This window comes from Melospiza georgiana, chromosome Z (assembly GCF_028018845.1).
Source record: "Melospiza georgiana isolate bMelGeo1 chromosome Z, bMelGeo1.pri, whole genome shotgun sequence".
NCBI lineage: Eukaryota > Metazoa > Chordata > Aves > Passeriformes > Passerellidae > Melospiza > Melospiza georgiana.
The window spans coordinates 49,692,006-49,718,289 of NC_080465.1; the positions used below are offsets into that span (position 1 = coordinate 49,692,006).

General features: G+C 37.3%; 1 protein-coding gene across 4 annotated transcripts in view; it reads left to right on the forward strand.

Annotated features, from left to right (window-relative positions):
• Window positions 1-26,284, forward strand: part of ARL15 (ADP ribosylation factor like GTPase 15) — a 224,796-nt gene that overhangs the window by 3,845 nt on the left and 194,667 nt on the right. The window contains exons 2-4 of one of the 4 annotated variants that reach the window (XM_058044183.1): window positions 5,200-5,215; window positions 7,020-7,110; window positions 7,707-7,763. The exons of 1 other annotated variant lie outside the window; for it this stretch is intronic. In XM_058044183.1, coding sequence (XP_057900166.1) covers window positions 7,710-7,763 — 54 coding nt within the window. In that variant the 5' untranslated portion in view covers window positions 5,200-5,215; window positions 7,020-7,110; window positions 7,707-7,709. Of the gene's footprint in view, window positions 1-5,199; window positions 5,216-7,019; window positions 7,111-7,706; window positions 7,764-17,648; window positions 17,689-26,284 lie in introns of those variants that run through there. 2 more of the 4 variants (XM_058044184.1, XM_058044185.1) reach the window with 2 other exon arrangements.

Sequence of the window (26,284 nt, forward strand, 5' to 3'; positions counted from 1 at the left end):
AAGTGTTAGGTGATATTAAAAAAATTAAATGTTTTTGAGCAACTTTTCTTTTTTGGGCCGCTTACTTTTAAGACCTTTCTTTTAAATAGTTAGACTCTTTAAATGAATTGGACAGGTTAGATTCAGAAAGTGGCAATGTGGGATAGATCAAGACCACTTAGTGATTCTGGTATACTTCATATCCAGTCTTTCCATTGCTGTTGCCAGTTCCATTGTTTGGCATCTGCAGGTCACAGGAAACATTTTTTTTTTCTCGCGCTGCAAATGTGTTAGAGAGGCGTATGTTTGAAGGTAAGGGTTTTACTTCACTGAAACTTTGTAAACTCGTAGATGCTGTCCTTTGAATAAGGAAAAATGGGTTGAGGTCCTTACTAGCAACTCTGTATTTTTCTTGTGAGGCACGTGTGTGATTTGGATACATTGCCTGCAACATGAGCAGCCACGGTCTATAGGCAGGGCCACGTCCTCTTACTGTTTGCTGAGCGCCCCTCTCATAGGAATTCTGTCTTTTGTAATGTAACAATAGGGAATGTTTGGCCTCTACGTTGACTGATCTATCAGCTATAACAGCCTTGAAAACTTACACCTTCTGTAGAGCACAAGGGCTTCTGTTTTATTATTGTCCCTTCAGTTTTGGGGAGTTGATTAGACACAAGGATGAGGGGTCTGACAGTTGTTTCAAAAAAAAAAAAATGTAGCTGAATGCAGGAAAGAAAACAACAGCTGTAAGGTGCATGCAACTGCATTCGTGTTTGGATCAGATGTGAATCTTTTAATTGGAGAAGGTAATGTTTACCTAGGTTTGCATTGCGGAGTGATCACAGATGACATGAATTTAATATTTTTCAAATGAAACCAGATGGAAGGATTTACTTCACTAATGGGTTTTTCCACCACAGGCCTGCATCAGAATTAGTGTCTGAAGTATGTAGTAAGAATACTTGGTATTCAATTCCAGCTCTTGCTATGTACTACCAGACCATGTTGCTCTGCAGTGTGCTGCTGCTGAATTCTTCAGTCAGACCTCCAAGCTTCAAGGCAACATGGTGATGAATTTCACAAAAGGTTAGAAATGCAAGCTTTTAGTAAGTGAGAATATCTGCATTTAGTAAGGACAAAATATTCCTTCTAATACCACATGCTGATTAACATTTTTGGCTTGTTGTCAGTATCATCAACTCATGTTTTTTAATACTGCCAGCTTGTGATGTTTATTCTTTTAAATGGAATTCTGAAGTTTTGTGATTGTATGAGGATATTAGCTCTCCATTAAAAAAAGAGCATTTTTAGTTTAGTTTAAAACAACAAATGTGGCCCAAAGAGCTGTAAGGCCCTATGAAAAAAAACACAACGGTGTTTAAAATCTTTTGCTTCTTTGTGTTTTGGCTTGTGCTGCTCTGCATTATGTTGGTTTTACTGTTTTTCACTGTGTGCGCAGGATAACTTTCTGAAGTGCAAACTATCTGACTGTGACGATATAAAAGTCCTTGTGGGCATAAGTAGGGTATTTGCAATCTAACAAAAGATGGCTCATGCCAGAGCTCTTCAGCGTACAAAATTTATTTTTTCTCTCTGATAACCTGGTAAAGTGACTAAATTAATTGTCAATGAGTGTGTAAGTAAGCTCCCTCTATCTGAGGAAGAGACACAAAGCAGGAAATGTAGCTGACAAGTGCTCTTGTGCTAGATGCAGTCCTGCCCTAGAACTTTGTTGCTTGTAAGAACAAACTGTAGGAAGAGCTGGAGTCTTTGATGTTCTGTATGTTTTGGTGGAGGAACAGAAGAAAAATTTGTTCACAGAACCCACATTAGCTTTTGGCATTGGAGAATCTGAATAAGCAAGATGGCATCCAAGATCCACTAGAAGCTGTTGAGATATGGGGGAAGTAAGTTTGCAGATTTCTTTTTTTTAATTATAACTTGGAGCTTTTGTACAGAAGAAACATCTGTTTTCCACATTTTATTAGCTTTATAATAACTGTTGCTTAGTCTTCCTTTATATGATTTTGACTCCAATAGAGGTGAAAAACTTCAATTAAAAATGAAGTAATAGTTTTGTAATCTGTAATACAAATTTCATGAGAAATACAAATGAGCATTGAGAGCACAGCTCTGGCAGCAAATAAGACAGAGAAGTGAATGCAGAGATTGCAAGGGAGTTTCATGTTCGTGTTTAGCTGTATAAACTGCATATGTTTTGGGTGGGCTGATGCAGAGACAAATATTAAGAATGCATATTGAATCCAGGAAGAAAATCTAGTACCTCTTTTGATTTTTGTAATAAAATGGCAAATGAAATTCAGTGTTGATATATATTTTTAGAAGAAGTCACATGGCAGTACAGATGCATGGATAGGCTCTAAAATATCATCAGTACTCAGGAAAGGGAATGAGGATCCTTATTTAAAATGTCATCTCAACCCAGACATCTGTCAACAAATTTTGACTATTAAGAAGGAGAAAGAGGGAAAGATCTCATTTTTACATTGCTTAAATATAAGGTTTGCTCTTATCTTACTTGCTACATTTCTGGTTGCATCATTTCAGGAAGAATATTAAAAAATCCAAAGAAAATACAGAGAAGGATGATGTGGTACTTGAAGAAAAGCAATTTCTTCCATACAAGCAGAGATAAGTAGTTACAGCTCTTGAGTCTGAAGAAAAGACAGCTGACTGGTATGAGGAGGTAATAGTCTAGATGTCTTTTGAATCAGAAAGAGATTAGGCAATAAGCATGTTTTCCTGTACAGAAGAACTCACAGTTATAATCCAGGAACTGTGTTTTCTGCATGTGAGTGTAGTTGAATTCTCACTTGTGCAGTAATGTTAGGGAAGTGAAAGTGCGTAGACCAAGAATTTGTACAGGGTCTTCAAAGACAGGGCCACTGTGGGTTGGTATTAAACATGATGTTCAGATATGATGGTAGGAAATCCTGAAGTTGTGATTACTGGAACATAAGGATAGGTCCATGAGGTATGATTCCCTGGATATCCTGATGCTTTGCTGTGGACTAAAGACATCCTCCTCATCTTTCCTCCTCATTGAGGAGGAATCGGGAATCAGTTCTCGAACAGGAAATTGCAGTTAGGAAACTGAGATATTCTGAGTGGTGTCCAGGAGTGCTGTCCACTGTAATCAGAATTTCATTGACTACACAGGAGGTGGGACTTTTCAATTCAGAGGTATTTATGAAGATAATTAGTCTTCTCCAGGAGCACAGATTCCTTCTGCTTGGAAGTATATATGACAAAAGGCTATTGGCTTTCTGACATCTGTGTTTCAACAAATTTATAACTTTTTATGTAAGGCCCACAAAACTGAGTGAACCTGAAACCGTATAGACAACCTGTGTAGAGGGATTATGCACTCTACAACGAGTGCTCTCTTTTCTCAGTGCTTTCTTCTTGCCCAGAAACTTGCATAATTTCAGGTTTCAGCAAGACTGGAGAAAAGATCCAAAATTCTTGAGAAATGTCTATGCTGTTCTTGCAGCTATTAATTTTCTGCTGGCTAATCTGTATCTTACACTGCCTCAGCCACTGCAGTCCTGGAAAGAGTCATGGAAAACTGTTCTACTGAGAATATTGCCTAAAAGAGAGGAGAGCATTGTTCTCTGGTGCATCCACTTGATTACTTTTTATGATGACAAGAGAGTTCTTGGATCTAGTCCTATTTCCTGTTCACATATCATTGCTTTTCCATCAACATCAGGTTTCTTTTAGTCTCTAAACTGAGATTTATTTTTCTAATGATTATGTACAAGAAGATTGGTATTTTAGAAATCTAATTATTCAGCATTGAAGGAAAATATTAAAATATTTTCTGTGCCTTTTTTCCCTGAGAACAGTATTAAAAAGAATTCAGGGAGTTTAAATTAGAAATGTTATTAATGGAATTTGCTAGAGGGCTGTGACATCTTGTGCAGAAAGGGGAACCTTGGCAAGGTTAGCAAACAGCAGTTCTGGTCAAAGTTCCTGCTACCTTTACTATAGTGTTGTTGTGTGTGCTTTTGGGTACCCACATGTTCCTTACAACACATAAGCACTGAGAATTTGTTTCAGGCTCCATGCTTAAAGGTACCTTAAAACCTGCATATTTTATACACTTGTGTTGCTAATTTTTGCAATTTGATACACTGAAAAAGATGCAGATAAGAATAGAGGTGGAAAAACTTCTGCCTGGAAGATCCAGCAATTCCAAGTGTCTGCTGGGTTGTATCACTTCATTATAAATGAGGAGAGGTGTACCTTGATCTCAAACATATTAAAGAAACATATCACCAGGAAAAAAACCTCTAACATCTTCCTTTTCTTGTTTTGCTTTCTGTTTTTGTGGTCTTGGAGCTGTATCCAGTGCTGTAATTTATTTAGAATTGTGTCACAGTGAGTTGAGGTCGAGGTGGTTATTTCTGCTGGGTGGCAGAATTGACTGCTGCTGCAGTTCTGTAAGGTGTTGGGTCTTTTGGTTCTTTCCTGAGAACTTGGTTAGGATCACCCTCCCCTTTTGCCCACCAAGGTTCTTGAGGCTAATGCTTTTAACTCGGTGCTTGAAGTCATCAGTTGCAGAACATGCTCTAATTAGTCTTTTCAAAATCTGGTCTTTTGTAAATATTATGAGTAGGGATTTAATCTTGTATTTGCTGACAAAGTAGATATTTAAAACAATGGCTTTGTGAGTTGCAGACTGTGTGCCTGTGTCAGAGCTGAATGAGATTTTTTTTAAACACCTTAAACACCAGATACTGAAATTGCTTTGTACTGATAGCAGAATACTTGAAAAAATGGACAGAACAGATGCTTGTTGTGAATTGAATGCTGCACAGCTGCAGGGCAGACATGTTTCTAAGTCATTATAAACAGCCACATTTTTACAAGGTATGATTAAAATAACAAAGTCTTGGGTGAATAGGAAAGCTAGCTATGAGTTTGCTTTCCAGTGGGAGAAATTATTTAATGTTTGTGAGATGACCCTTTGCCTAGGCAGAAGGGTGCTTTTTGACAGAGATGCATGCATATCTTGCTTGACATATTTGATCTGAGGACTCCATTTTTCACTTTAGACATGTGAAATCACATCTGTGAATAATTAGTCTTTGTAGAATTGTGTCAAACAAGCTATCTTTCTTTCATAGAATTTGTAGGTATATTTTTACTTTTTTTTTCTTTTATTTTCATGCCTACCGTGTAAAATCCTTTCAGAAAGCAACAATAAACTGTAAGTAAATTATGTGTAAATTTTCCAACAACTGTTTTGTTGCCCAATTGTATGGTCCCGAGTTGTCGCAACCAAAGTAATGAAAGATTACAAGTGTGAAGAATAAACTCCCCATTGCAGCAACAGATAATCAAACAGTGGTCAGACTTATAGTCTGAAGGATAGTATCACTAAACTTTTAATTATTTAAATCAATTCCTGTCACTTTTTCAAGGATTAAACTGAAATACTTCTGGGGAGGGAATGTAAATTTTCAGAAGAAAGAATAGGTGAATATAATAAATATTAATAGTAGTGTTGGATTTAATGATCCTTTTTACCACTAGAAAATGTAGTTTATAAGCATTTTCTTGGAGACTTGAAGAAGGGATTATCTTAATATTTCACTGGGAAATGCATAAGGGAAACCATCAGTACTGTGTGTGACGGAATTCATGCCTTATAATAATTAAAATAGCCTGTGATTTTATAATGTTAACAATGGCAAACCAAACAATGGATAACTAAGGTAACATGGGATGTAGGTTATTTTATTTTGCTGAAGCAAGGATCTACAGGGGCTTGCTGGAGAATTTGAACTGCAGCTTAGTTCTCCCACTAATGCATAGCCTCGAAGTTGTGAACAAAAATTAAAAAAAAAGAAAACTATTTATAATGCTGTGCTTGTCTAGAATAAAAGCAAACTGTATACATGAAGAAGCTATAATGGTTTGCTGCTGCTGCATGTTTACTTCTCTTGCAAGCTGAAATAATAATTTACTTTATATACAAAGTTGTATCTGCCAGCAACATAGATTCTGCCAGGATACTGAAAATGCAAATCATTCAAAGCATCACCCGGTGTTTTAAGTGTGGGCTTAAATTGCCACAGACCAAGGTTAAACATTAGGAAACTTTCTAGTAGAGTGGGTAATGAAGCACTGGACTAAAGTGCTTGGGGAAATCATCCATCCCTGGAACCTTTGGAACAAGGTCTGCAAATACTGTCAGGAGGGGTATGGTTTATGACCCCGCCCCACCACTTTGTGTAACTGTAGGATTTCTTGAAGTCAGTTCCTGTTTCTCTGTCAATTTTTTCTTTCTGGGAGAAGCTCAGAACACAAGAGATAGACTTAGATGTTTGGTTTTAAGGCTGAAAAAAAAATCTGCTTTAACTGAAATGGTGTTTAAAGTCAGAATCTCCTTGTCATTAATAGCATACTAGATTACTTCCAGTAAGAAATGAAAATCAACTGTGCTGTTGAAGTTGTTTTTCAGGTTTTTTTGCTGTGCTTTTTGACTTTCAGACAGTTCAGTGAAATACTGTTTATTTAAAATTTAGATGTAGCAGTTAACACCAAAAGAAAAATGTTACTTAACATTTTTTTTATTACTTGTAATTATTAAGATCTGTTGTTTTGTTTTTTTTAATCCCAATTCTATTTAAATGGGTATTTCAATTCAATATTGGTTTTTTTTTTGAGGGAGGGAGAAATTAGAAAGCAGATCCTGAAAAGATGTTTTGATTGGTATGTTTGAAGTCTGTATCATCCAACACTTTATCTTAGATAATGTGTGGACTTTTGAAACTCGTAATGAAAATGTTCCGCTTGAAGGCTTTAAGTTTTGTCTTTCAAATACCTTATATAAAGTAATTCCTCAATTACTCTTCTGAACAAATAATTGTAAGCTTAGTTTATTTTACCTAGTTGTATAGGAAATATGACAAACCTACAGTAGTTTTTATTTTGGTATTGGAGAGCTGCATTTATTTCCTGGCTTTGGTGTGCTAATTAAAGAAGGTGTTTTTCATCTGTTTCATCAGAAACTCGTAGTCCCTCCTCAGCCTCTCTGGGTGACTGCAGAAGACATAGAATTGTGGCATCACAGCAGATTGGAAGTTGAGCAAGTTGAGGGTAAAAACTTTTAATATGATTATTCTCAGCTTAAGAACAGATTAAATAAAATGTTCTATTTTTGTGTTCTACTTTAGAAAGCTAAAGCAATAAGGCTCCAGAAATGTGCAAACATTAAATTATATGCATTATTCTGGTATATAGAGGAAGACAGTTTCAGTGATGGTAAAAGGAGAGAAAAATATAAACACAGAAGCTCTTTACAGTCCACTAAAAGGCCAAAAAGAACTCCATTAAAATGATTCTTGCAGATTGATTTTAAATCAGAGTAGATAAAAATAAATGAGACTGACAGAAAGCTTACATGCAAGTTATTAATGTTGTGTACAGGCATTTTTGGGATCATTAGATAAATTGAGACCTATAATGAAATACTGAACTAGTGAGTGTGAAGGTGTTGACACCTCTACACTTAGCTGCTTCTGTATGAAAGGTAGTATGTATCTGTATAACCTGAATTTATATGGCATTTTTCTAAGGTTTTTTAATACAGCTTTGAAAAAGGTGTTTCTTTCAGGGGAGAGGGGAGAGATGGGAAGAAAAGTAATTCTTAATAAACAGCATTCTTGATAATGTTTTTATTTTAATTCCTTTAGACTATGTCTGAATGTATCCAGCTCTCATTTGCTGTTTGTAGAATTGGCATTTACACGGTAAGGCAATGTTCTAACTAAGTATTTTTGTTAGTGTTAATGCCATTTGAGTGAAAAGAAGTTACTTAAGTTTTTTAGTATTGGATTTAAGTAATGCAGATAGCAAAAGGGATTTGTCATGCTAATTTGCCTAAACAGACTACAGTGGATTTTTGTCCTTTCAAAGATTTACTAGTACCAGAAGAAAAAAAGTATCCTCCACTTTAGTTAAAAAAAGGTAAAGAAAAATTCAGCCAGCCTCTTGAGGTGTAAGAAAATTTAGAATTCATGGGCATCAGTTGCTGAAAATTCTTGCATAATGTAATTGCTGGAGGGTTTATGTACATTTGCCATTAAATGACTATGATGTTTGAGTAATGTCACATATTAAAACATGTTAGCTGAATGCACATATTTTAAGTTTTTTCTGGAGAGCCTTAAAATTTTGGAAATGCTTTTAAGTTAAACTTAGCAAGACTTATATAAAAGAAATAAGAAGTTTACTTCAATTATGTGTCCCAAATATGCTAGCTTTTTTTTTTTCTGCTCCTGGTTCTTCCAGTTAATGTTGAGAACACTTAGATGAATGGGGTTTTGTTTTTTAATTAATACATTACAATAATGTAGTGTATACAGAGCTTACACAATGTATATGACTAGATTTCTCAAATCATGCTTCATATCCTGGAGCTTTTGGAGTGGGAATGCTGCTCCTTCTGTTAGCACTTTTCAGGAGGAAGCCTGGAACATACCACTTCATATAGTCAAAAGTATAGGTGAGTTTTGACTAATAGTGAGGAGGGCTATGTGCCATCACTAAATCTTACTTGAGGATAGAATCTCAAAGTTTAACATTTGCTTTTGTTCACAGAATTTGGTTCCAGGTAGTGTTAAATATCTGCATGAGGTTTTTTTCCCATAACATTTGCCTGCTTTCTGTTTTCAACATCTAAAAGCCTTTTAAATGGTAGAAAAGATGAGTCAAAGGCATATTTCCTTATGGTATTTAAATTTTTTTGGGAGGACTTTCTGTCTAAAAATTACTGTGTGATAAGAGTTTACTGTCTTAAGGATCAGAGAGGGTTACAGTCTGAGGTTTCAATGGCTACAATATACTCAAATGGTCTGCTAGTTCTTAGGAGGGCTAGAGTAAGCTGCTCAAATTAATTTGAGAGAATGTCCGAGTATAAATATGTGTGAATTATGGACCTGTGTATGAGAAGGTAAAATGTAGTACATCCTCTGATAATAGTCAGTTCTGTTTTAGTTTAAAATAGGTCAAGTGTTGTCTATATACTCAAGTCCTTTGCTAAGTTGTGGTAGTTGCAGTTACAGTGATAGTTAAATAAGTGGTATCTCACTCTGACCAGCAAAATAGTTAATTTTATCAAATGTTTTAAATTGAAAAATAAAACTGGCTTGCTGAATTTATTAAAATGCTGAAAGAAATTGATTTCATTGACTGCTGGTACTTAAGGAGGGATAGTGAGGAGATGATGACTAGGCTTCAGAGCATCTGGAGATGCAGCATTATGGCCACAGTGTACCAGGCAGGGCATGCCATGTAAAGTGCATTTGAAGGCTAAAGTAGTTCCTTTAGGAAAATGCTAGCTGCAGAGAGTACTTGCTTACATGAAATGCCTCTCATTGGATGACTGGAGGGTAGGCTTGTACAGTTTTGGTGTCATAGTAAACAGAGAGGCCTGCTGAAGTGAGAGCTGTGCAGAAGGTGATAGTTTCTGTGTGATAGTTTCTGTGTGATAGTTTCTGCCTCTGCACCATACCCTGCTTGTGCTTGTAACTGTCACCAGATTTGTTACTCAGGTATGTCAGAAGTCTGGCAGCTGTTAGGTACTGAGTGCTCCATACTGATGTCAAGAAGCAAACCCCCACAAAACTCCAGTTCATATTTCCCTTCTAATTAATTCCTTGGGTGTTGTGCTTTCTGCTGTGTCCTATTTTGCAGATTCAGTTGATTTTCCATTTGCTAGCTAATTGATTTTTATCCAAAATCTAAGCAGTCTCTCAGATGCCAGTCCTTAGCAGCACCATGTGTTCAGCTTGTACTGAGGTACTAGGACACTTCCTGTTCTTCATGTCCTCATGGTACAGTGCTGCAAGTAAGGCTCTTAGTCCTTTGGACTACAGACAACTCAACTGTTAGCCTGTTATCAAGCTGCTTATCAGTAACACTCTAAAGCACCCATTATATCAACTGCACTACACCATTAAATTGGCTTCCTGTTTTTATGGAATGTACAGGTTATGAGATGGGGGAAGAGTTTATGTGGTGATCTATGGCAAAACAGCCTGTGCTGCCTGCCATGAGGAGAAAACCTACATCTTTGCAAGAATACAGGAGGAGATGTAATGCCTATTTTAGGTGAATTAACTAGATGAAGTATATACCCTTGAAGGGAGGAAGAGCAAAACAGAGGTGGTTAATATGAAAACTATATAGATTTTTGTAGGGGTCTGAAACTGATAGATGTTTCTGTCTAAAAGGAAAACATTATGGTAAACTCAAATGAAAACTTTTGTGATTAAGAAATCAACCAGCCAATGAAAATAAAACTCAACTTGTTTCACATAGCTTCTCTCAGAAGTTTTTCAGATGCAGGTTTCTGCCTCTTCCATCATACTAGCATCTGCATCAGATGTGTCAATTGGATGTGTGAGAGCAGGCAGATAAATTTGTAAATCTGCATGACTGTGGAGACTGTAAGCATTTGACAGCTTGTAACAAAGGCTATAATTTATTTTCTTTCTGTTTCTGATTTAATTTTCTTAATTAGGTAAAGATCCTATTAAAATAACGATAGAGAATTCTACCTATGTGAACCTCAGAGGGAAAATAGTCCACTTTTTTCGTCTTGTAAAACAGTTTTTATGATAGAACACTTGCCACCTTTATGCATATTGAAACACTTGCCACCTTTATAGTCCATCTTGGAAACAGTGTGTGTGACTGTGTGCATATACTCTGGAAGGTTCTCTGATAGATACTCTGTCCTAGCCCTTGCGACTTTTTTCTTTTCATCCATTTGCATATAATTTTGAGCTTTTTTCAACAGGGGTAATAAGGCATTCTTTCTGTCCCTAACCTTTAAATGTGACTGCGGGAACATGCAAATTGTAATTTTCACACAACTTGTTGTTTTAGATAGAAAAACAAGGACAAAACTCTCTACAGGGGTCAGAGCCATGCAAAAATACCTGAGGAGGCCAAGTGGAAGCATGGTCTTTTACTGGTGTATATTAGAAGGTAAAATACTGAAAAATGCATTTTCCTGTTTCAGGAAATTCAAAAGTTTTTCTTGATTTCAAAATATGACATCAGCAGATAAATAATTTTATTTCAAAGCAACACAAGGATAATAAAAAGTTCCCTGTAGCTCTTTCTGCTTTCAAATGCTGGATATGGCAAAAGCAATGCACTGTGGCAACATTGCATCAATGCTGGCATCTTCTTCCTGAAAATCATGAGTAACTGATATTTTAGTTTTAGTAACCTCTTAGCTTGAATTTGAATGCAATGAGAAGTGGAAATAAATTATGCATTTTTACAGCTTTGCTTGCTATAGTTTGTGTATGGTTGGTACAGTAAACGATACAAATGTGCTTTTGGTTTTCTGGTTTACTTTGGACTTACTTACATTTGTCTTTGTTTATAGTGATAAATTCATGTCTTGAAATGGTTTGGCTGGAATCAGCTGTTGTGCTAAGGAATTTGTTTGATGTTAGAAAAACCAGAAATAACATTTACTCATGAAGTGGAGGAGAGGAAGCTCTTTAAAGAAGAGAAATCAACTAAATGCCAGCAACTAAAGGCAGCCATGAAATAGGAGGCAATCATGGGAACATGCCTGTGAGATTCCTGGAGCCAGCCTGTGACTTAGAGTGTGGAAAGCTTCCTATGAGTCTCTTCCCCTCCCTAACATGGTTTCCCATTGGAAAACACTAAGTTAAAGTAATAACAGTGTTCATATAGCATATCCTGCCTACTCCTCCCTTTCCCATGTCATGTCCTTGACATGAGCAACATAACAAAAGCACAAAAGTGCAGCAGGAAAAAGTCCTTTTTTGTTCTACCCTTGGGGAAATGTGGATAATTCCATTCACAGTCACTGCTGACAGTCTGTGGATAGCCTGTTGGAAAGGAAAGGTCTAAATGTTTTTAACTTACAGCCTTAAATGAAAGGTTCTTGCTATCAGCCGAGTTTTGGCAGTGACTTGCATTGGGTGGGACTGTGCCTGCTGTGTTGTTGCAAACCTGTAGTCAAGCTGCTTGAACCATGCTAGTTGTGATTTGTGTTGCTACCAACCTAAACAGGAGAAAGAGGGGCAGAGTGTCCTGATGCATGTGTCACTCTGTGCATGTGAATGTTAGATACATTGTGGATTTTATACTATAGCACTTTAAGCTGAGACTTTCTTTTCTACTTTTCCTGAAATAAAGGAACAGGTACAGCATTTTTTGAAATGAGGAAAGTAAAAACAGGTGACGAGGGAGAGAGCATCAAGACTGGGCCAGGAGAGTGGATCAGAGTACAATTCTCTTCCCTGTCTTTCCACAAAGTTCCTTGGTTAAAGTGAACTGTGCTGACATTGCTGAGAGTCTCTTCTTGTGGCCAGAGCTCATGTTACCTGCTCAAAGAGCTCAGCAGCTTGGTGCAGCCAATGCTGCTGTGACAGCATTGCTTTCCTGGGCTACTCATTGGCATACACTAGGTTTCCAGCTCTTTGAGAACCTCTGACAATTAGTTATTGCTTTCACTGAAAAGGTATGGTTTGCCAAATCAGCCAGTTGATTTTTGTCAGAATCTCTACTGGACAAATTTGCAAGTTGGAATAGAACTTTGTCCTGGGCTAGGGACTTGAATACAGGTTTTGTTCCATCTGATTTGTCACTGCTGTCCATGGCTCCTTCCTGCTCTAGAGAACAGCATTGTTGTTCCACAGGCTGTTAGCTTTAGGGGAGGACAAGAGGAAAAGCCCAGATCATCATTACAAAAGTCTCTAATGTTTTCTGTTCAGACAAGATGCTGTTTCATTTGCATTTATCAAAGCTGTGGGGTTAGTTATCCTGTACATAAGTGCTGTTTTGCTTTTTCTCTTTGGAAGTCAGGATTCCTAATCTTCATTCTTGCTTCCTGTCCAGAAAACAGTTATGTACTGTGTCATCAAATGTATTTCGCCTTCATGGTGCTCCACATGGAAAATAAACTACTCTTGTTAGGCTCAAGTGATGCAGGGAGTGATGGTATGAGCATGGAATTTTTCTGATTGCCTCTGCTGAGCATCCATTTTTTGTGTATTTTGCAAAGTAGCCTCTTTAATTACAAAATGAAAAAAAATTAATTTAATATTGTAGGTTAAAAGGTAATTTGTAAGTACATTGCAAAGTAAAAATATTCAAAGTTTAGACAGTCTCCTATGAAAAAATGATCTGTTTGACATCAGAGGTGCCCTCAGATTGTGGGCTTTGAAAGATAGCAGGGGATTCGACTAATGTTGAACTAGTGGCACATTGCAAATATATTACTTCACTGTACCATTGGAGTTATTGAGCGGGTCAACTAGAAGTGGCTCTTCAGGGGAAGTAAGTTTTTTCTTTCATGTTCTGTAATCCTGTGGCTGGGACCATGCATAGCAATGAGATGTGCAGAAGAGCAAATTAATTTGCAAGGACTCCTGACTGGGCAATTCTAAGTTGAGATGGAAAGCAAGCTCCCTGTGATTATGGTCAAAGTTGCACTCCCTGCTGTTTGTGCACATGCAATCATATCCTCTAGCTTGGGCAGTTGGATAAATAAGAATCTAATAGGTGATCTGCAAGCGGAAATAGTGAGCTACAGTAATGTGTGTCACTCATAATATTTTGCATGTAGCTGCAGGGTTTTTTTTATTGCTCTGGTTTTTTTAGTCATAATCTTGCCAAAAACTGTGTTGCTTTTGCGTATGAGTTGTAAAGTATTTGTTCCTAGACTGTATTTGCCTTTAGCAGTAATTGAAAAACCACAGAGCACTAGAAATTATGCTTGCAAAATAATTGCATCTTTCACAAGACTACATGTTTCAGTAAAAGTGGGAAAAGTTTGTTCTGCAGCTCCTAAACTTTTGTTCTGTGAGCTCAAAAATTGTCTGTTAGTCTTAGAGTGAGAGAAGATTGCTTTTTCCTGTGAACATGCATGCACTGTATCCTGAGGCCATCAATGATAAGTTACTATTATGATTGCTACTGTAAATAGTTCCACTCTGTTTTCTGAAGACATCCTGTGTTTGTTCAAGAACAGGTATCTGTTAAGGGAAGAAGTCATACAAGTGGATAGTAGATTAAAAAAAAAAAAAAAAGGAAGTGCATCAAATGCCACAAAATTTAATCTGTTCATGAGTTAGCTTTTTTTTTTTTTTTTTGTGGCTTCTAATTCTTACCATCACTACACGTATATCCATGGTGTTTTTAGTTTTTCTTCTCACCCTAAAATTGAAAATGTTTGCCTAGGTGTTGAAGTTAGTCTTCAAAGTGGTTTGCTGAATATCTGTTGCTACATCTTCTTTACAATTCTAGTCTGCTGTCTTCAAAGTCATTTGAGATTGTATGTGTAATTAAAACCATAAATGCTTTTGGAAAGGCTGTTCTACAGCATCCTTTAGAGCCTTTTAAAGTAAATAGTGCTTTTAGATCTGCCTTCTATTACCGTGTTTGTATTTTGATCAGTTTGATTATATTGCATACAAATCATAAACCTAGTTATATTTTGTCATATGAAAACTTTTGAGTGCCTTTTCATTTTTATAGTAAGGATTTATATAGTACAAAACCGTATTGAATTTTTACTGTGTTTATATTGCTGGGTATTATGTTGTTTAAGAGTAGAAAACAACAGTGTTTAATAGATGTCATAAATTCATACTATGGTTCCACTCTTATGACTATATATACCTAAATTTCAAAAGGAAGCTTTTAAGTAAGTGTTACTAGGATCTCAGATGCCATTTTGGGCAATAGATTTTTAGGAAATGGTAAAAATGTGAGAGGCAGTATAAGAATTGTCTTTTGTCAGAGAAAGCAAAGCCACATACAGCTATGACATGGTGTGTTGTAACCAAAATTTTAAAATTCCCTTTCTGGTATTGTCACAATTGCCTATGTCCATGCAGGCAAAAATCTAGTACCTCAATTTTCAGCAGTGTTTGTCTTGAGGCTTCCCAAACTTACAGCTTGATTTTTTAGCTTTATGTAATGCTACAAGTGAATGTTCTAGACCTGCCTTGTTTCACTCAATCCTTCTGGTGTCTTCAAAACCTCACTGACACAAATTATTTGTCATGCAATTATTTTATCATGGACTGTCTTGTGTTGGAAGGGACCTGCAAGGATCATTGAGTCAAACTTCTGGTGCTGCACAGGACAGCCCAAAAAATTCCAGCATCTGCATTTTCAAAATCCTTCTTGATTTGTGTACTGGGACCTTTACACATTACAGAAAAATAACATTGGTGGATCTTCAGATACTATCCTGCAGAGCTTCTTATCTGAAAGAGGGTTTCTTTAAAACTAGAGTAAGGAAACAGCAACAGCCAATGGAATGAAATGTCCCATTTTCTCCTCTTCTCCAATTCAAAGTGTAATTTAAGAGAGGGACACACAAGTCTGCTGTATGTTTCCTGGGCTTCCAGCTGAATGCTGATGACAGAACTTAGAGTAGCTGCTCAGTAGCATTTTCAAAACTTCATTTTAGCCTTGGGCACATACTGGCACCATGTTGAACAGATCTATAATCTTCCAGTGATTTCTTTTACAAAACAAGGCAACAAGTTTCCATGCTGTAGCTGGGACTTTTACAAGGACATGTAGTGATATAGGACAATGGGGAATGGCTTTGAACTGAAAGATTTAGGTTAGATGTTAGGGAGAAATTAATTGATGTGAGAAGCTGTGGATGCCCCATCCCTGGAAGTATTCAAGGGTAGATTGGATGGGGTTTTGAGCAACCTGGTTTAGTGAAACATGTCCTCAACATTAATAAATGTTTCATTAATAAATGTTGCATCTCAGGCAAAACCCACGACCCATCTTTTTTTGCTTATCTTTGCCACAAATTCCATTAATCATGGATTTTTTTAACCACTCTTTACTGTAATGTAGTCAGACAAGACACACTTTACCTTAATGGAAGGTAATTATTTGTACCCCAATTCTAAAAGTGCACACACTTCCAAAACATGTGAGATTTTGTTTCTTAACGAGGCCCATGTTGTGTTAGTGCTGTCTTGGAGATCTGCTTACTTCATTAAGTTGTCATCTTGGATTTAGTGGAAGACATTCCAGTGCAATTCTCTGGAATACATACGTGTAAGTAATAACCCTTGTGTACACAGTCATGCCTAGAGGCCCGACAGAGGTTGATACTCTGTTCCATACTGACTCGAGTCTCTGCTGTGACAAGCAAGCTACAGACAAACAGGGATTACCTCAAACACATCAGTGTATTGGGAAACTATGCAAGATCTTGCCATGTGCACTTCTTGTCTGTGTGTGGAAAAAGAGGTGGGATTTGTTGTGAAGTTGAATCTTTACAGGCAAAAGATCTGGAACCATGGGGGGAAGGTAAAGCAAATGTCTTAATCAAGACTTGACAAAGACTTCTGGCTATTTACATCAAGATTTGTGTTTCAGATGCTTTTGCCTTGCTCTTCATAGGAGTTGTGTGTTGTTTTTTTCTCTGCTTGAATTTATTTGCCATGGAAGAGAATAAGTCTGCTAAGAGAGAGGCTTATCAGCAGATTGGGTCATATAGTGGGATGTTAAAAAGAAGTAACTCTTGGTTTCAGTGGTTCTAAAACGCTTTTCGCCATGCCATCTCGCTCGACTTTGAACAAGAACATGATTCTGAAAGGGATCAAGTCTGGAAATACACACTTTGTCATGTCAGATTAAAAAGCAACAGCCACGGTAGGTGAGAACCCCAAATACTGGACCTCAGCCTTGCAGGAAAGGATAATATAGGGATCATAAAAGAGAATTTTAAATCCAAATAACCCATAAATAAGAAGGTCAAAACATGTATTTAAAAAGAAAAAGAAAGAAGAAGAAAACCAACTGAAAACCCAACTCTAAGCAGCTAGAAAACCCAAAAAACAACTACTGTGGAGTAAATTAAGTTGAACTGAGGCGCTGGAACTATTGGATAATCAGCAAGAAAACCACAATAAAAGAAACTTTTGTTTTAGGTGTGTTTTGTGCTGAGCCTGTAATTAATTAATCTTTTATAAGCTATCACTCTCCAATAATAATTAGAGGTTGACAAATCAGCTCTAGATGGAAAATATGAATAAAGCTCTTAGTAAGTACAAAATCTGAATGTATTCAAAATGCCTGTAGAACTCTTTCTCCTGATGGTTTTATTATTCCATATGCTTGTATTCCCAGATCTCACAGATAGCGGCTCAACATTCCCAATGAGACACAAGATATTTTGTTTTTCAGCAGGCTAAACTGAAGTGTAAAATGAAAAGAATTTATTGATATTCCACAGGAAGTTTATGCAAGATCTTGTGGTTCCGACTCACAATGCATGCCTTGGCTGATTGGTGTCTGGGCATTTGAATACTTATATAAGCCTTCTGCTGTTTTTGTCATTGAAATTAGAACATAATTAGAATGAAAATGTTGTGATTCCAAATTTGTTTGCAAATTCTTGCATGAGATTCAGAAAGAGGGGTTTTGTGGCTTCTTTTGTGGTAGTTAAGGATTTTCCCTTTGAAAATTCTGTAGTGTGGGAAGCTCTTTCCTGAGGAAGGAAGATGTTGGTAATCTGCTCAAGTTCTTGAATAATATTGCAAAGAATGCCACTTAATTTCATGTTGTCACTTCTCTGTTCTCCTCTGACTTCTTTCAAGCTTTCTTTAATGGCTGCTTTATATGAGATACGTGCACCAGGTAAGCTGGCATCATTTTTTTCTCCTAGCATCTTATTCTAATGAAGTAACCGTGTTTTCCCCATATATGTTAACTGTGGTATTGTGTGTGATCAGGGTTCATGATTTTCTGGTTTTGATTCCCTGTTCCCCTCATTGCTGGAATATTTTTGTTAAGAAAAGCTGCTTGTGTTATATTTCAGCATGTGTATTGCCTGCTTACTGTAGCAACTGCCACAGGGAATGACTTCTTAAGGAAAAGTGGAGGACTGAAAAGAAATTATCAAAGTGGTATATAAATTTTTACTATTATATGCTCAGTGTGTTGAACTATTGCAGGTCTCTGTGTTGCTGTTTAAGCACTGGATACTGCTGTATTCCTTAGCTCTTAAACTGACATAAGTGACTTTCTGTTGGCTTTGTCTGTGTTTTGTACTGAAAGCTGATTCCTTATTTGAAGAATAGGCTTTGAGTCTTGGTGGGGTTTTCCAAGATTATTTTGGGATATCAAAAAACGTCTTCTTCCTGTAAAGGTCTTTTTAACGGCTGTTTTGGGTTGGACAAGGTTGAAATACTTTTTGGAAGAAAGGCTTAAAGTGTCTTATAGGCAGAGGACTTAAAGGATTTATGTGTTGCTGATGATGCAAAAGTTCATGGCACAGGTTGTGAAGTATAAGAAGCCTCAGAAACAGGGAGTCTCCCTTAATGCACAAATGTTTCTGTTTTTCATGTTCACATGATAACATCATAACAAATAGAGTTGAAAGGAGCAAGAGTCATCTAATTAATTCCTGGCTCAGAAGCGGGATGAACAATGACCAAACCAGTTCTGACCAGGCTGCTTTTCTGAAAAAAAAACCACATCAGGTTCCATAATCTCTTCTACAAACTCTTCCTGAGCTCAACTAGCCCTGCTTTCTACGCCCTGTTTTTCTAAGATCTAGCCTAAATTTCTTGTTAGTATTTCTTGCTTCAGTTTAAATTTTTTAGCTCAAGGTTACATGGGGCTTTGAGCAACCTGGTCTAGTGGAAGCTGTCCCTGTCCTTGGCGGGGAGATTGGAATTAGATGATCTTAATAGTCTCTTCCAAACCAAACCATTCTATCATTCTTTGTCTTATAGACAGCAAAAAGGTGCACTCTGCTGGATTAAAAACTGCCTGGATGGCTGGCCCAGAGAGTGGTGGTGAGTGGAGTTACATCCAGCTGGTGGCCGCTCATCAGTGGAGTTCCCCGGGCCTCAGTACTGGTGGCATTTCTGTTTGCTGGAGGGCAGGAAGGCTCTGCAGGGGGATCTGGGCAGGCTGGATCATGGCTGAGGCCAGTGGAGTGAGGTTCAACAAGGCCCAGTGTCAGGCCCTGCCCTTGGGTCACAACAGCCCCGGGCAGCTCCACAGGCTGGGGCAGAGTGGCTGGAAAGGAGCTGGGGGTGCTGGTGACAGCAGCTGGACATGAGCCAGGCTGTGCCCAGGGGCCAAGAAGGCCAATGGCATCCTGGCCTGGATCAGCAATGCTGTGGCCAGCAGGGCCAGGGCAGGGATTGTCCCCCTGTGCTGGGCCCTGCTGAGGCCACAGCTCCAGTGCTGTGTCCAGGGCTGGGCCCTCACTGCAGGAAAGGCCCTGAGGGGCTGGAGAGAGCCCAGAGAAGGGCAATGGAGCTGGGGCAGGCTCTGGGGCACAAGTGCTGTGAGGAGCAGCTGAGGGAGCTGGGGGTGTTTGTCCTGGAGAAAAGGAGGCTCAGGGGGGACCTGATCACTCTCTACAGCTGCCTGAAAGGAGGCTGTGGCCAGGTAGAGGTCAACTTCTTCTCTGCCAGCAAGCAATATAATAAGAAGAAATGACCTCAAGATATGCCAGGCAAAGTTCAGAGTGGATATTAGGAAAATGTGTTCCTAATCCACTATTTGTACTTAAAATCCACTAATACCCACCATCAATATTCCACCATGGAAAGGGTGGTGAAGCTTTGGAACAGGCTTCCCAGGCAAGTGGCTCATTCACCGATCATTGGGGTATTTACAAGATGTGTAGATGTGGCACTAAGGCATCTGTTTTAGTGGTGGACTTGGCCATGCTGGGTTAATGCTTGGACTTGAAGATCATAAAAACATTCTCTAACCTAAATGGTTCTAAGATTCTTTCCTATGTATAATAGTAAACTTTGAACTAAAAAACCCATTTCAAAATGCATCCAGCATTGGATGGCATTTGTTTTACAGGGAGTATGACTTGCTGTGTAATTAGATTTCAGTCCTTAATTTCTTGCATTTCATAGAACTGTAAAAAAACTTGTGTTGGTCTCACTGAAACTGCAGGAAAAAAAAACTCTCCAAAAACTCTCAATTTTTAGCATTAGAGAATTGAAGCATTTCTTTATTCTGGCCATTATATTGTTATGGCCAGGATATGCAACAGAAACAATTTCATCCCCACGTTGCCTGGGTTGTGCAGAGAAAATAATTCAATCACACATAATTTTTACTTGATTTTTCACATGTTGATACAGTCAAAACTCAAAGAAATTAATTGGTTCAATATTCATTGGTCCCAAGTTACACAGAACTTTGTATTTGGTTTCCAATTGGTTGTTGATCTCTTCACCTTTGGTGGTTCTCATTCTTTGTTTTCTTACCTATGTTTTCCCAAACCAGGAGTCTCCAGCCATGCCAGGGGTGATTTTGGAGCTGATGGTCATTAATGGTCCTTATCTTTCGTGTATCTTCTGTGTTACTCGCAGTCTGCTCAGATGTTAAGTCCTTTGAAAGGAAACCTTAAGTCCTTTACCCTGGGCAAAGGTGAACAAAACCCCTGACTAAATTTATATAAAAAATTTAAACTTGTATAATTTCCAACAGGACATGTCAGGAACCTTAAAGATCATCCAGTTCCAGCCATTCTTCCATGGGGAGGGACGCCTTCCAATATCCCAGGTTGCTGAGAGTTCCTTTCAACCTTGCCTTGAACACTGCCAGGGATGGGGCATCCATGGCTGCTCTGGGGAACCTGTGGCTCACCATCCCCACAGTGAAGAATTTCTTCCTAACATCTAACTAAGCTTCTTCTCTTTTAGTTTAAAGCCATTGCCCCTTATCACTCTCCCTCTTATTTATTTATGTATTTATTTTATTCATTTAGTTATTTTTGGTTGAGTAGTTTTATTATTGTTTTATTATTACAGACCAAATAACTCCAGTGAAGGTGTTTGCTATGATGCAGTTTTTGCTATTTTTTGTAACTTAATGTTTTGGTAAAAAAACATTAGATTACAAAATTATCAGTTTTCTAGGTTTTCTCTTAATTTGTACTTTAATGATATGGTTCTACTTACCTGAATTAGAAGTTTAAAATCTGTTAGAAGGGTAGTAATTTTTTGTGGAGGAGAGTTTCTTGATTTCCCCCACCAGTTTTCGATTGTTCCTGTGAGCTGAAGGGGCAAATAGCAGTCTTTACCAAGTAATGTGATTTTTTTTTTCCAGTGCTGTCACTGTCAAAATGGCAAAGTTGAGCTATGTCAGTTTGAGCTGGTTCAGTATATTTACAAGATGAGATACTGTGCAGATGGTTTTAGACTCTTATATCTTTGAAATACCCTTATACAGTTTCTGATCAGCAGGTCCTAACTGTCTTATGAGGTGAAATTAATGTTAAACTTCTCAGTTTTGTAGGAAACCTAATGTGAATTCCCCTATTTAAAACTGAAGTGCAATGACGTTCAAGAGCAAGGAGAAGAAGCTGTTTAGGGAGAAATAATAATTTATTTTTTTTAAATTGCATGGTGGACATGTAGAATAAGTCTTCAAATTGAGTAAAACCAAACCCAGAAAAATAAAAGCCACAGGAATGAAAACTAATTTTCAAACAGTACATTTCTGTTGGCATATTTTCGAGCAACATTTGTAAACAATTTGGTTTTGGGCTAGTTCCTATTCTGTAAAATTAAAACAGAAGTAGATTGTGTTGTTAAATATTATTAAAATACTGAATTTTGAATAGCATATTGATTTAAAATAAAGCCCAAATATACAAGTCAGCCTATTTTCAATGAAGTGACTTGAGACAATTATCTAATAATTTGAGCAGAAGACTATATACAATTTCTGTCTTAGAAGTACCTTTGCAATTTTGAAAGAAAACATTATATTTGTAGAACTCAGCATCACATGTGGTTTTTTTTCAAAAAGTGTGAAAGCAGAATGCTTTCATAATGGCAGTTAACATTATGAAATATATTTTACAGTGATTGTGAGATTAAGATGACTTAAAGAAACAATCTCTGTATGTTGAGGACTTGACCTGCAATTCAGTTTTGGAGGGTTGATATGGCTTGCTGTGCTTTTTTGGAACTTGTTGGATTTTTCTCCTCCCCCATGTCCCAGCAGATAAGGCCTTTCTTGGTCTTCTTTTACAGAGATACAGTATATAACTTGAAGTTCAGACTGTATTTTTGTGCTGAAATATAGGATTATTCTAGTATATGATGTTTTACTTGATGCCAACAATAGTAATAAGAGAAAGCAAAAGCAGTTATGTATGGGTCCTGAGGTATCCTGTGCTAGGTTGTATCAGATGAAGGTATGTGTTTGGAGTACCTTTTGTCCTGTAGAAAAAATCTGAAGATAAGGAGTGCCTGAATGTAAGCTGTAACTTTTTTGGGTAACCTATCACTTTAAGTGCCCAAAGTGCAAGCAAGCCTCAATTACATTTCAGTGCTGTGATGCTATAATTAAGCCAGGGAAGGGTCCTTTGGCAGGGCCCAATTCTCCTTTTTCAAGGGTTATGAGTCTTGGGAACATGCAGAAAGGTGTAGAAAAACACCCGTAGCTTGGCAAACAATAGCCTTCTCTGGCAAAACTTGGTTTTGTCTCAGTCAAGTATTTTGATCAAGCTATATAGACCTATAAACAATAACATGAGTATTTGTTTCTATAGTTCAATATCCCTTTATATTTCTTTGTTTAAAGCTGAAAACCAACTGCTTCATGAGGAAACGATAAGGATGACTTTATTTTTGTTGGGGAAATCCAGGTTGAAAGTTTGAGTTGCCACAGAGTGTGAATTGGAGGATATAAGTATGGGGGCCCTCCCTATTTTAGTAGAAGCCTTTTTAAAGCTTTACACAAAGGGGTCTATGGAACATGAACTAAACTTTTTTTCTAAATGGCTAAACAGGATGTAGATATAAATAATAATTCAATACAAACGTATTTTGGTGGAGCTTTCTCACACACAGCTTCTTGTGTATTGAGAAATGCAGTTTCCTTTCAGAAAGTTTTTTCACTATTTTCCGGATGGTGCTTAAGAAGAATTCATACCATTTAAAAACTATTTGAAACCTCTTTTTCCAAGGTGTTGTAATTTCTTTTTGCTAACAGTAATTTTTGTTCTTAATCAAAAATCATTCTGACTTTTCTTAACTCTCTGCAAAATATTAATGGTTGAGCAAGAAAGTGGTCAGGTACTGGAGTTGAGACTTCTCATACGTACCCTGTTAATAAAATAAATGTTTGTATTCTGTCTTTTTAGAGCACTCCTATTCTTGAATACAAGGTGAATACTAGTTTAATGACACTTTGCTCAAAAATTGCATGCTGATTTGTTGTAACAATAATCACTCTATCACTTTAAGCCCCCTTATTTTTGTTTTAGTTTAATGTGCCTGCTCAGTAGCTTGTCTGTGGTTTATTCCATGCAGTCAAATCACTGTTGCTGACATGTACTTTCTACATAGCAACGGGGAAGTCCTTTGTGAAGCTACCACAGACAGAGATTTAACAGGGAGGCAGTTGCAGAATGTGAAACCACTTCTAATTTTGGCAGTATACTTGACTGTTTAATCTTCATGTTGGAAATACTGTCCTACCTTGAGGGCAGATATCATGGTTGATGTAACCTGAAGAAAATAGGAAAACCTCTGATTGGCTATGATAGGAGAGTTGGGAAATACTATTGTATGAAAGCAGGAAGGAAATGCTTGTCAATCTTGTTGACATTTCATAACATCTTGTTCAGACAGGCTAGTTTTGAATCACTGGGGTGTCTTCAGATTTAAAACACAGTGGGAGTGAATTAGGCACAGATGGGTTTGGTTGGTTGGGTTTTTTGGCAGCATAGTTTGTATTAAGTTATTTCTTGCTTTGAGTGGTCTTGCCACACAACTGGCTTTGTAAATTTTTATTCCTTTTTATTCTCCTATATTATCTTATTTTTTAAGGTTAATTAGCTAAAATGTTTGTTTTTCCTCCCGTTTGTCTTTTGTAGTTAAATTTGAGATAATTCTCATAGCAATACTACTCCTGGCTAATCTTATATGTTTGCTAATTTCTTGTGTAATTCCTTTCAAGCTGGACCATCTTGTCTCAGCATAAGTGTTTTCCCATTCTAGTCATGACTAATTTATAATGCCTAATTCTTTCTTATGAGTATCTAAATTGTTGAGGGGAACCAGGATCACGTTCTCTGTCAGTGCTGGTAAGGGCTTTGTGCTTTGCCTTCTACATTTGCCTTACCTGGTGTTAAGGATTTATGTGCTTATTTTTGCATTTCTGTGGCTCAACTTCTGCTTCACTCAGTCATCTGCTTTGATTAAATCATATGTTAGCCTTCTACTTCTTGAGCTATGTCTGAATGGAAGGTCACTTGTGGCACTCAAGCTAACCTGTTTTGTCTATGGATCAAAATCCTTCTGTGTTACTGCCCCTCTGTTTTGTATAGACAGAAGATTTTGGGTAGGATTCTGAGACCCAAGAGATGTATGCATGCAATGTGCGCTCATCCTTTCTTTGCCTTTTCCATGGTGGTTTCTTCTGATTGTTACAAATTTAATGCTTACTGCTTCAAGTGCTTGGTCTGCAAGGTGTTAGTAGGAATGTTTATAAAGTTTTTTTGTGTTTTCTTTCTATTCTTACCGTCCTTATTTTTTTTCAAATTCTCTTCTTTTTTTTTAATGGTCCTCCTTTTAAGCCAGTTCCTTGTCTAAGCCCTGACTTGTTAGGCTGTATCCTCTGTGAGCTAATGACTGCTAAAAGTTCTCTGTGAGTCTTTAGTTATTATCTGTTACTTGATTTTTTCCTAAAACATTTTCTCACTAAAAAATTATTCCTCAAAGACTTTTTTGGTGTTCACAAGCTCAAAACATTGGCAATTTATCCTTTTTATTTTCTGGAGAAGTGCTAGTTTTCTGACTTTGGAATTCCTTTTTGGTAATCTTTAATCTGCTATGAGGAACTGAGAAATGACTTGAAGCTCAAAATATGTCCAGAGTTAGAAGAACACAGCAAAGTGAGTGTTCAAGATTGAGATTGTCCATCTCCTTATATGAGTAAATCTTTATATGAATAAATCTGCGCTTGTGGAAGATGGAAATTAGTGACTCAAAAATGATCCTATCTAGTCTTGTGTTCCCACTGAAAGTAGGAAGAGTCAGCACAATACTGAATCTTGAGTTTACCAAAATTGGGATTTACTTTCTGTCTAGTGTGTACCTCTCCTGCCTCTTTGAATCTGCTGTGAGTTCTTTTTGAATTCACACTGCTAATTGGTTTTCTTCAGTCTACAGTAAAAACATCCATAAATTCAGGGCTGTGGTTTTCAGAATCTTGTAATATGTATTCTCAGAGAATTTTTAAATGAAATCTGACAATGATTTGAGCTCAAAACAAAAACCACCCCACCTACCTTTCCCAAATAAAAAATAAGAGGAAGATGAGAGGCTGGGAGGAAGAAAATTTTTGTTTCGGCCTTTTATCTGGTCATCTGTGGGATTTGGGGAAGATGCATATTCTTGTGCCAACCAGTTTGTTAGTTTGATGAAAGCCTTTTCTAAGGCATTGAAAGGAGTGTGGAGATTGGAGGACAGTGGTATCAGGGTTCTTAGTTGTCTCTTCTCTGGTTCACATGACTGAATTCAATTTGATTGTTGGATCTCAAATCAAGATCCTGTTGCTTCCTTCATTTCCACTATGGTAGGAGGTGGTTTGCCTATGAGCTGATAATTTTACCTGCTCTGCACCCTAAATGTGGAGATCAGGTGTTGATAATAGCCTCCTACTGTCAATCCCTTAGGGCATTTGACTGAGGCACCTGGTGGCTGAAGTAATTTAGCATAACTGAAGCATCTCTGGGTCTGTTTTATAGTAACATTTGAATAAAATCAATGGCATATGTTAATGTTAATGATTTGAAAACTCTGGTGTTCATTTCCAACTAATTGCACTTTTTTTGAAAATTAGTACTAGAAGCAGTGACAATACTTGTTGTAAGCAAATTACTCATGTAGACATGGTCTGTTCTTCTTCCTGAGTCCCAGTCATTATTTTGGTTTATGCCTGTACATTGCTAATTTGACTGTTTCTTACAACATTCTGTAAAATTTCTGTCTGCTTCAGTTGTCTTGCTGCATGACTGATCATAAGAAACATGTCCTACAGAGCTATTTCATAGAGGCTTTGTGCTTCTATACCATGTGGGTATTGCCTGAGGGCTTAACACACTGTGATTGCAAAGCAATGTTTGCTTATTAAAACTCAGAAGAGTTTATCACTCACAGTGTGTATGGTTTCATGTACAAATACTGAGAAAAATCCTGCTATGCTGTGGAGAGTGGTTATAAACCATGCAATT